Source organism: Mytilus californianus, unplaced genomic scaffold, assembly GCF_021869535.1.
Source record: "Mytilus californianus isolate M0D057914Y unplaced genomic scaffold, xbMytCali1.0.p SCAF_4, whole genome shotgun sequence".
NCBI classification, from domain to species: domain Eukaryota; kingdom Metazoa; phylum Mollusca; class Bivalvia; order Mytilida; family Mytilidae; genus Mytilus; species Mytilus californianus.
In genome coordinates this window covers 13,818,052-13,830,072 of record NW_026262690.1, presented here as the reverse complement: position 1 = coordinate 13,830,072, position 12,021 = coordinate 13,818,052, and the positions used below count along the sequence as shown (strand labels likewise).

Here is a 12,021-nt window from a genome sequence, read left to right as displayed (position 1 = left end):
ATTTGATATGCTGGGGTCATTGATATATGGTATGCATTGGTATATGGTATGCTGAGGTCATTGATATATGATATGCTGAGGTCATTGATATATGGTATGCTGGGGTCATTGATATATGATATGCTGGGGTCATTGATATTTGATATGCTGGGGTCATTGATATATGGTATGCATTGGTATATGGTATGCTGAGGTCATTGATATATGATATGCTGAGGTCATTGATATATGGTATGCTGGGGTCATTGATATATGATATGCTGGGGTCATTGATATTTGATATGCTGGGGTCATTGATATATGGTATGCATTGGTATATGGTATGCTGAGGTCATTGATATATGGTATGCTGAGGTCATTGATATATGGTATGCTGAGGTCATTGATATATGGTATGCTGGGGTCATTGATATATGGTATGCTGGGGTCATTGATATATGATATGCTGGGGTCATTGATATTTGATATGCTGGGGTCATTGATATATGGTATGCATTGATATATGGTATGCTGAGGTCATTGATATATGGTATGCTGGGGTCATTGATATATGGTATGCTGGGGTCATTGATATATGGTATGCTGAGGTCATTGATATATGGTATGCATTGATATATGGTATGCTGAGGTCATTGATATATGGTATGCATTGATATATGGTATGCTGGGGTCATTGATATATGGTATGCATTGATATATGGTATGCTGAGGTCATTGATACATGATATGCTGAGGTCATTGATATATGATATGCTGAGGTCATTTATATATGGTATGCTGAGGTCATTGATATATGGTATGCTGGGGTCATTGATATATGGTATGCTGAGGTCATTGATATATGGTATGCTGAGGTCATTGATACATGATATGCTGAGGTCATTGATATATGATATGCTGAGGTCATTGATACATGATATGCTGAGGTCATTGATATATGATATGCTGAGGTCATTGATACATGATATGCTGAGGTCATTGATGTATGGTATGCTGGGGTCATTGATATATGATATGCTGAGGTCATTGATATATGGTATGCTGAGGGCATTGATATATGGTATGCTGAGGTCATTGATATATGGTATGCTGGGGTCATTGATATATGGTATGCTGAGGTCATTGGTATATGGTATGCTGGGGTCATTGATATATGATATGCTGAGGTCATTGATATATGGTATGCTGAGGTCATTGATATATGATATGCTGAGGTCATTGATATATGGTATGCTGAGGTCATTGATATATGAAATGTTGTTGCATTTAATCATTTCAAGCGGAATGATATGATCCACCACTAAGACATTGTATTTTAAATTTATTTAATATTCCAATGTTTAAGTAGTAATTTGTAAATTGGTCAAAAGCTAGGCATTAATAAGTAAGGAGGAAGAAATAGTTTTTTTTTCCATTTCATTTCTAGCTCATTATTCAGCCTGATATTGAATTCTGACTTTAGAATATCTATTTTCTTTGTTTTTCAATGAGCATGGTTCAATATGTTAAGTGATTTTAATTATTGTATTGTACATGTGTATATATATTTATTTTAATTCAAAACAGTGTAAGAATGAGATTTATAAAAGCAGTGATATATGAAAAAATGTACAAAACAAACTTATAAAAATGAATTGTCAATTAAAACTGGGAGGTATGATACGAGCAATTAATTTGCGTTTGTAGTTGCTAGAATAATAAAATTTTTCAAGCTTTTAAAAAGTATATTTATTATATTGATAAAAAAAACACGTCCATATAATCTAGGCATTTTAGTACAGAAGGATCACTTGAGATGTCATAAACATGTCGAAATTGACAGATTTGCCCTAAATATTTTGGTCAAAAATAGATACAAGTAAGTGCTTAACCAAAAAGATAATTTACACAGATAAACATCTTTGAAAAATGCATCTTGCAGCAAGATATCTTTATTTTTAAGCTTGGCTCATATCTAAATATAAATGACAAGATTTTAAAATGAGACTAATTTGCAGTTTTTGGCCTTTTTGCTCTTAATTCAAGAAGTTTGACGCCCTATTGCAATGTGTAAGACAAAACTGAAAAATATGAGTACTGATATCTGATAGTCTTATTTTAAACATATAAAGCATGTTATTTGATCCATTGATAATAGTTTTGTTTTTTGAATTCAAGGGGCCTAAAAATTGGCCTTATCATACCTTCTACTTTGTGCTTTATCATACCAATATCAGTACATGTATAGCATTTCTTGCATATTTGTATCTGATTAAAAGTTTAAATCCATATCCTAAACTTTACAAATAAGTCACTTTGAATCACATCACTTGTAAATGTCATGTTCCATTTAATGATCTTCACACACACACACACACACACACACACACACACACATATATATATAGCAGTTGCTGATGGTGACTGTCTAATATAAAATATGTTAATTAACCATAAAATGATATGGCTTCTTTCTTATAACATTTTGATACTTCCTTCATACAAGACTCTTCCTTCATACAAGACTCTTTAATCAAAACTTTAAGACTGATATGTGATGTGATTATTATCAGTAAAACATGCAACTCATGAATTTAAGATACGTTAATCATCCCAAATTTTACATTTTTGTTTAATGTTAAATGTTGTATCTATAAATCAGTAACCATTATTACAGCTATATTAATGATTTTGTAATTATTTATTTACTGTAACATTTATGATATTTAATTGTTTTCTAAATGTAACATTATGAACATTGTTAGTGTTATGAATAAATGTATTTAAATGTTTTGATTTCTTCCCATCATTATTGGAGATTATTCCTTGGAAAACTGTAAGCACAGTCACCAACTTATAGAAGACTTCTGATGCTCAGTCAAAGTCTGGCAAATCATTAACTCAATAGGACTGGAATATCTTTAACACATCAGGACTGGAATATCATTAGCTCACCAGGACTGGAATATCATTAACTCACCAGGACTGGAATATCATTTACACACCAGGACTGGAATATCATTAACTCACTAGGACTGGAATATCATTAACTCACCAGGACTGGAATATCATTAACACAACAGGACTGGAATATCATTAGCTCACCAGGACTGGAATATCATTAACTCACCAGGACCGGAATATCATTAACACAACAGGACTGGAATATCATTAACTCATATCATTAACTCACCTGGACTGGAATATCATTAACTTACAAGGACTGGAATATCATGAACTCTCAAGGACTGGCATAACATTAGCTCACACGGACTGGAATATCATTAACTCACCAGGAGTGGAAAATCATTAGCTTACAAGGACTGGAGTATCATAAACTCATATCATTAACTCACCAGGACTGGAATATCATTAACTTACAAGGACTGGAATATCATTAACTCACTAGGACTGGCATATCATTAGCTCACATGGACTGGAATATCATTAACTCACCAGGGCTGGAATATAATTAATTCACCAGGACTGGAATATAATTAATTCACCAGGACTGGAAAATCATTAGCTCACAAGGACTGGAATATCATTAACTCACCAGGACTGGAACATCATTAGCTCACAAGGACTGGAATATCATTAACTCACCAGGACTGGAATATTGTTAGCTCACCAGGCCTGGAATATCATTAACTCATATCATTAACACACCAGGACTGGAAGATCATTAACTCACCAGAACTGGAATATCATTAACTCACAAGGACTGGATTATCATTAACTCACTAGGACTGGAATATCATTAGCTCACATAGACTGGAATATCATTAACTCACAAGGCCTGTCATATCTTTAACTCATCAGGAATGAAATATCATTAGCTAAACAGGACCATACTTTGCCAATGCCTTTTAAATATCTTTTCTGAAACCCCTGGACTAATATATATCAAACATGACCACAAAGATCTTTAGAGTACCGTAAATTCAGAAATGAATGTGTGTAGTTATTATTGTGAATGACTGGTAACTGATAAAAATGCTAGATCTTATTAATGCAATGGCAAACATTTTGTGAAGGAAAATCCCTCCTGAAATTATAAATCAAGTTTTTATTATTGTGAACCTGATACTGTTTCGGCGTAAGAGTGTCTAGTTAAAACATGTCTTATTTTGCTGGTTTATCTACTAACATGTCAGCTGTTGATATAAGAAAGAAATGTTCATGAAGTAGTAATTTTGCAGAATAAGTAGGGAAAATATCAGTAGGACAATCAAGATTTAAATCTTTGGGTTATATTTCTGTTTAAAATTCTGATAAAATCAAAAGCGGACTAATTTGAATAAGTTTCCTAAAAAAAAATATTGTCATATGGTTCTCTATCAGAAGTATAGTCAATGAACCTCCAACAATTTTTATACGACCGCAAAAATTAAAAAATTTTTGGTCGTATATTGGTATGACGTTGGCGTCCTCGTCGTCGTCGTCGTCCGAAGACACATTGGTTTTTGCACTCTAACTTTAGTTTAAGTGAATGGATCTCCATGAAATTTTATTATAAGGTTCAATGCCACGAAAGGAAGGTTGGGATTGATTTTGGGGGTTATGTTACTAACAGTTAAGGAATTAGGGGCCAAAAATAAGCATTTTTGTAACTTCCAGACAATAACTTGTGTGTAAGTGTATGGATCTCTCTGACATTGTACCACAAGGTTCCATATCACAATGGGAAGGCTGTAATTGATTTTGGGGGTAATTGCCTCAAAATTTTAGGAATTAGGGGCAAAAAACAAGCATTTTTCTAGTTTCATGACAATAACTTGTGTGTAAGTGTTTGGATATTTCTGAAATTGTACTACAAGGTTCCATATCACAAAGGGAAAGCTGGAATTGAGTTTGGGGGTAATTGCCCGAAACGTTTAGGAATTTGGGGCCAAAAAGGGGCCAAAAATAAGCATTTTTCTAGTTTCCAGACAGTAACTTGTGTTCAAGTGTATGGATCTCTCTGAAATTGTACTGCAAGGTACCATACCACAAAGGGAAGGCTGGGATTGAGTTTGGGGGTGATGAATCATAAGAGGGTTCAAAAAATTTGGGGGGGGGGGATTTTTTTTCTTTTCTTTTTTTCCTTTTTTTTTTCTTTTAAAATTTTCCATTTTAAGTTGGTTATTTCTGATTTATATTTAAAAGCAAATAATAATGATATGGTAGGAGATACACACCAAACAGGATGTGTAAATTATTATATAAGAAGTATTGTGCAATAGCAAGAAATTTTCAATTGCACAGTATTGCACAATAGCAAGAAATCTTCAATTGCACAGTATTGCGCAATAGCAAGAAATCTTCAATTGCACAGTATTGCGCAATAGCAAGAACTATCCAATAGCACACTATTGCGCAATAGCAAGAAATTGTCAATTGTACAGTATTGTGCAATAGCAAGAAATATTCAATTGCACAGTATTGTGCAAAAGAAGATACTTTGTATAAATTGCTTATTTCTTGATCAATTTCAATGGGGTTTTATTCTTGAATTCTTGGGGTTCTTTAATATGCTGAATCTAACTGTGTATTAAGTTTTTGGATTTTGGGCCCCGTTTTTAAATTGGTCCACATTGAGGTCCAAAGGGTCCAAAATTTAACTTTGTTTGATTTCATCAAAAATTGAATTATTGGGGTTCTTTGATATGCCGAATCTAACCGTGTATTTAGATTCTTAATTTTTGGTTCCGTTTTCAAACTGATCTACATTAAGGTCCAAAGGGTCCAAAATTAAACTTAGTTTGATTTTAACAAAACTTGAATTTTTAGGGTTCTTTGATATGCTGAATCTAAACATATATTTAGATTTTTGATTATGGGCCCAGTTTTCAAGTTGGTCCAAATCGGGGTCCAAAATTATGCTTTGTTTGATTTCAACAAAAATTGAATATATGGGGTTCTTTGATATGCTGAATCTAACCATGTATTTCGATTTTGGATATTGGACCATAATAGGTGAATGTCCAATTTAAAATTTTTAAGTTCTTAGACCACATTCATTCAGTGTCAGAAACCTATGCTGTGTCAAATATTTAATCACAATCCAAATTTAGAGCTGTATCAAGCTTGAATGTTGTGTCCATACTTGCCCCAACTGTTCAGGGTTCGACCTCTGTGGTCGTATCAAGCTGCGCCCTGCGGAGCATTTTATTAGGCATTTGATTTCTGACAAAAAATGTAGTAGTTCCATCTGATATATGTAATAGGCTTTGATTTTGTTTACTATTGAGTAACAGTGTTAAGAAATTGGTCTGGTCCTCTGTAAGTTTTGTTGTCCTGAATATGATTGAAATACTTGTAATGGATGTTAAACAAGTAACAATCAATCAATAAGTAAGTTAATATAGCAGGTCAACAATATTTGGTTTGTTCAATCCTTGTAGAGAGTATATTGGCATGGCCTGGTGTGTTTATTCCTTGTAGAGAGTATATTGGTATGGCCTGGTGTGTTTATTCCTTGTAGAGAGTATATTGGTATGGCCTGGTGTGTTTATTCCTTGTTGAGAGTATATTGGTATGGCCTGGTGTGTTTATTCCTTGTAGAGAGTATATTATCATGGTCTGGTGTGTTTATTCCTTGTTAAGAGTATATTGTCATGGTCTGGTGTGTTTATTCCTTTTTAAGAGTATATTGGTATGGCCTGGTGTGTTTATATATTGGTATGGCCTGGTGTGTTTATTCCTTGTTAAGAGTATATTGGTATGGCCTGGTGTTTAATTCCTTGTAGAGAGTTTGTAAAGAGTATATTGGTATGGCTTGGTGTGATTATTCCTTGTAAAGAGTATATTGGTATGGCCTGGTGTGTTTATTCCTTGTTAAGAGTATATTGGTATGCCCTGGTGTGTTTATTCCTTGTAAAGAGTATATTGGCAATGTTCAAATATCTTCAGGTGCAAATATTGAACACTAAATTTGTTTTATACTAAAACATATGAAAAGTTTTTCTTGTGAATAATGTTTCACTAATGGAGTTGTATCAACAAGATTATAGACCAAAAAATCATCTTAACCGAACAATCTGTAACTTGTCGTGGTAAAACTATATACCAAATATCAAATCAATATCTTCATGCACGAAGAAAAAAGTGTGGAAAACTTATTTGCCGAACTGACGGACGGAGTGCAAATATAAAGTCCCCTTTAGCTTTGCAGGTAGGGGCTAATAAAAAGAGGTGTTGGATATACACCAATGAGACTGCAACCCAACATCACAAATAACCATTTGTTATATTGAGGTCAACATACACTCATTAAGAATAGACAAATGTAGATACCTTATGTAGGACTACGTGTGCATCCAATCTTTTATTTGATCTTGACCCAGTTCCAGGTGCGTTGGCTTAAAATAATTCATATATTTAATAAATCAGATGAGCTTTATAAGTCTATCATCTTTTTGAGTGGTAGTGATGGCGTTCAGCTATTGTTTGTTCGTCATTTGACAAAAGTGAACAAGCAAGAAGCAAGAAGTTTTTTTTAATCCCCATGGCAATGATTTTAATAGTACCACTATTAAAATCCTTGACCTGGTCTACTAAATAATAAGCATTCGAATTTTGACCAAGCTCAAAATGAGTCATTGATGAAATTTTGTAAAATATCAGATTGATAGTATACACAGAATTACTTGCAGAAGCATTTTGAAGACTGTATTAGATCAATATAGGGAATTCTCAGCTACATTTAAGCACAATCCTTCAACATATGATATTTTTAAGATGCAATTACTTGTTGTAATGCGGCTTTCTTTATCACTGTGGACAGTCAAGACTGCTTGATTCCTTAAACTACTATAATAATAGATAATTAAAACAAACAAAACAATAATACACACAGGATGTTCGCAATTACTGAAAGACAGCACAAAGTCATTGACCTGCTTATATGAATTCGTGTAGTCTTAATATGTAATATCGGCGGCTGTTCTTGGTTGTTAATTTCATATAACTTCATAAAAAGTACAGGAAGATGCGACCTTGTGCATTTGCCATGTTTTTCACTTTCTACAGCATTTTAAAATTAGAAGAAAATAAGCAACATGTAGTCTTGTTTCAAAATATATACTAACAGGTGCATGGTGACTCCCTACTGAAATATCATCAATAATTTCAATGAGTATGCCTAAAAGAAATATTCAAGGGACGCATCCCTAAATGTGTTTGCTTTACAACATTGTCGTAAGAACTGTGCGAAATACATCTTTTTATTGTATTCATGATGGTAGACTTATACCTTTTTATATCTATATTTATGAAAAGAAATAAAACTTGAAAGTTTTCACCATTTTATGTATCTATTGGAAAGAATTAACATAAATTTTGTCTGTGTCATTTTATTGTTAGATATCCTTAATTGAGTCTCCACCACTACATCTATTTTATTATAAAAAATTAATTACGCTATTCCGGTTTTTTATCACTTGAAATCTTGAATGTTTTTGCTTTGCACAACGAAAACAGTGACTTACAATATCTGATTAAATATGGCTGATTTTAAATCATAAAATATCATTTTCAATTAAGTGAACAGTCTTGTATTGTATAATATGGTAACAATTTGTCTTATCTTGGTCATTTTCCAAGTGACATTGGTCGGAGTTATTTACACATGTCATTTTGTAACCGCCCCCATAAGTATTAAACCAAAGATCTGCACTTCGATCAAACGCCGATTTGATTAAAATGTGCACCTAATACGGTTTAACAGATTAATTACATTGTCGAACCTAACGAAGTGTGGAATTAAGAAAACGCAAACAGTGGGCGAAAAATGACAGAATAGGGTATTTTATTTAGAAGGTAAGTAAAGTATATTGATTTTCATAATATAAAATGATATGTTGTCTACTATCGATCGCGTCATTTCGTAGAGATGCACAGCTGTGCGTGTTTTTCTGTTGTTTAACTTAGTGTTATCAATATTACTCTGAAATTTCGACCTTAGAATAGATCTTCGCCTTAGATCTAATATAGAAAACGTTCCTCAATTAACGTAATGTTATTGATATATAGCGGGTTTAAAATACTTTGTATTTGTCTTCATATGAGAAAAATCTCTCAATTTTTGGTATATAAAGCAGTAGCTAATTTTAAACCCCACCTTCCCACAGAAAGGAAGAATAATTTGAATTTAAAGTTTAAAGATTTGATATAAATTGTTGTTAAATCATTTAGTTCTTATCTGTACGTATATGTTTAACACCTTCACAGTTTTATTCAACTTATCAAATTTGGCTCTAGTGACAGAGTTTACATATATTACACAAACAAAGTCATTGATTAATATTTTAACGACCGTTTTATACATATGTATTGAATAATCCCAAACGACCATTGTTCCGCAAGAGGAATTTAACCTACAATCCCTCACTGTTCCTTATTTTCGGTTACTAAAGATAGATTAAAATGTCTGTATCAATTTCTATAGTTGTTCCTTGAGAACCTCAATTCAAACCCTCTTTGTCACCATGAGTTACTCCAGAACCGACCCCCTACAAACTGATAAAAAATTATGACGGAAAACTGTTTAACGATATTCTTTTACATATGTGGTTACATCAGTGAAAACAATTGAGGGAGGATTTTTACATTTAAAAATTAATGTTATTGCAAAAGAAAGGTATGTTTTGTAAATTGAATTATATTTTCACATGTGAAAAAAAACAAGATATGGGTAAAATGTCAATAAGGCAGCAACCCATGCACTAATACGTATCGTAATAGTTTCGTTGATTTTATTCCATTACTCTATATTTTTGACCTCACAATTGTGTGACTTAAGGGACGAATCCTCTAGAAACAATACGATAGAGGGTATGAATGGGATGTCATTCATGTTTTGTATTGTGTAATTTGGTAGGCCATTTTTCTCTATTCTTTATGTTTTGGCACATTATTCTCTACTAGTATTTTCTATTATTTAAATCTCTATTATTCTCGATTCTTTATTTGTTTGCCTATTTTTCTTTATTTTTTTTGCTTCCTTTTCAGTAGTATTGACCAATTATTCTCTATTCTGTAAACCCCATCCAGCCCTCATAATAAACTGGACTTTAGAGGAATGTAGTCAGTACCTAGAGCACTTTTTCACTGACGATAAAGGTAAAAAATATAATATTCTCTGGAAATTCCGAATAATAATCATATCCTCCTTACGGAATCAGTTATGCATGGCCGGGAGTGTTACTTTTGTTATTTTGATAAAACTGCTACAAAAACGAATAATATTATTTCCCAAGTTGTATATTAAATGTATCTGTTAGGTTTCATTATAGACATCTTAAAGAGGTTTTGATGTCAGTAAATATCAATTAGAATGTAGAAAAGAAATTAAACGTGATATATATCGTTTCAATTGGACAGAGTAAGTTTGAAGTTTGTTGAACTGCCGTTTTAATTTTCCACGCTTAATTTACTTATCTTTATTTAACTATGAAACGCTTCTCTTCGTGATTTTAATTCTATGTCATTATGAAATTGAATCTGTTTGTTTTTCATGAAAAATATTAAAAACTAAACGTTCTTTCATTTCAAGGAAACAAACTAAGACTGATCTCGCTATAGAAGAATGGTACATTTAACACCGAGATCATCTGTCAGCTCGGGAGCCGTTACACCTGTTTCGCCGTATCCAGGATTTGACCAAAATGGGACCTACCGAAACCCTGTTCCAGTGGCTCGATTAAAGTTTCAAGGTGTTGATTTTGCAGAGAAACACAAGGGTTCTATCGATAAATGGGTATTCAGGCGTGACGATAAAACACTTGAATCGCCCCGACCTGTTCCAAGGTGCCCGACTGCCGAATCGTTTGAGAATTATAATCGTGGCAAGTATGGTTCTATTAAAACTATAATAAATGGTGAAGCTACACCAAGACCAGATTCAGCTCCTTGTAGAATTAAATCTGAAGGAGAACCAATTGCTTCGATAAGCAGAGGGAAACGTATGAGGAAAATCGTACACGAATTTGGCCAATCAGCTCCTTCTCCAGTCATACCAAGAGTTAAGCCAGAAGCGGAACAAACTGCAGAAGTTCATAAGGGTGGTAGAATGAATCGCTTGATCCATAGTTATGCCCAAGGCCCTTCATCAGCACGACCTGTTCCAAGGGTTAAACCGGAAGCTGAAAAAACAGCATCGATTCACACAGGCAAACGTATGAAACCGATCGTTCATTCGGGACTTTACATGAACGGGATAATTTCAGAACCTGCAATCCCAAGAGTTAAACCAGAAGGTAGTCAAAACGCAGAACTTGCAAAAGGAAAGAGGATATTAAGATTATTCCATGATTACGGACAAATTCCGCTGTCAAGCAGACCTGTTCCTAGAGTTAAAACAGAAGGTGATCCGAATTACGTATTAGATCAAGGCCATAGAATGGAAACTCTAATGCATTCGGGCAAAATTATGATGAGCCCTAAACCAGATCCACGAGTAACCACACCAGACGCAACTCGAAATTTAAATAAAGGTAGATCTGGTAAACTAAAATACATTTTACGAGAAACTGGGAAGAAAACATGCGTACATATTCCAGGACGGCAATCAAAACAATTTACTCAAGCGAACACTATATGACATGTCAGTTATAGACTACAGCATTTCTCTTGTGATTAAGCTTTGTTACATTAGAATTCCATTACCAGTTAAGCTTTATTTTAACCCAGTATGATTCAAATTGTACGGTGTCACCTAACCTGCAATACCAATGTTCATGCATGCAAATGCCTAGTGGAAAATATGTGTACGTTTTAATCTAATGGTAATTAAACGAATCAAAATTGATACTCTATAGCTGGAATATATAACTAACCTGTTCAATGATAATATCGAACTCTAGTTACACATGATAGTCACGGAAATACAAGTAGTCTTCATCAACTTTTACCAGAATTTAGGGCAGAAATTTAGCTTTAAGCTTTGTTTGTTACATTCAACTGTGTTATATAGACAGTCACGGATATTAAAACAACATTTATATTAGTTGCATAGATACCATGGATGATTAAACATATATACAATACCTTTATTCTTTC

At 33.4% G+C, this 12,021-nt stretch overlaps 2 protein-coding genes across 54 annotated transcripts in view; both read left to right on the top strand.

The window, feature by feature from the left end:
• Window positions 1–2,771, top strand: part of LOC127737498 (mediator of RNA polymerase II transcription subunit 12-like protein) — a 78,011-nt gene extending 75,240 nt beyond the window's left edge. The window contains exons 42-46 of one of the 50 annotated variants that reach the window (XM_052248271.1): window positions 57–80; window positions 194–217; window positions 735–758; window positions 831–974; window positions 1,023–2,771. The gene's annotated coding sequence lies outside the window, so the exon portion shown is untranslated. Of the gene's footprint in view, window positions 1–56; window positions 266–330; window positions 670–710; window positions 759–782; window positions 975–1,022 lie in introns of all 50 variants that reach the window. The other 49 variants (XM_052248260.1, XM_052248261.1, XM_052248247.1 and 46 more) reach the window with 49 other exon arrangements.
• A 5,794-nt stretch (window positions 2,772–8,565) lies between these two features.
• LOC127737503 (uncharacterized) lies at window positions 8,566–12,014 on the top strand. Of its 4 annotated transcripts, none has more exons than XM_052248296.1 (3): window positions 8,566–8,781; window positions 9,976–10,083; window positions 10,517–12,014. In XM_052248296.1, exon 3 carries the CDS (start codon window positions 10,550–10,552, stop codon window positions 11,561–11,563), a length of 1,014 nt encoding a protein of 337 aa, XP_052104256.1. In that variant the 5' UTR covers window positions 8,566–8,781; window positions 9,976–10,083; window positions 10,517–10,549; the 3' UTR covers window positions 11,564–12,014. The 4 variants fall into 4 exon arrangements, with proteins under 4 accessions (XP_052104256.1, XP_052104255.1, XP_052104253.1 ...); XM_052248295.1 differs by having other exon boundaries at window positions 9,973–10,083; XM_052248293.1 differs by lacking the exon at window positions 9,976–10,083.
• The last annotated feature ends 7 nt before the right edge of the window (window positions 12,015–12,021 follow it).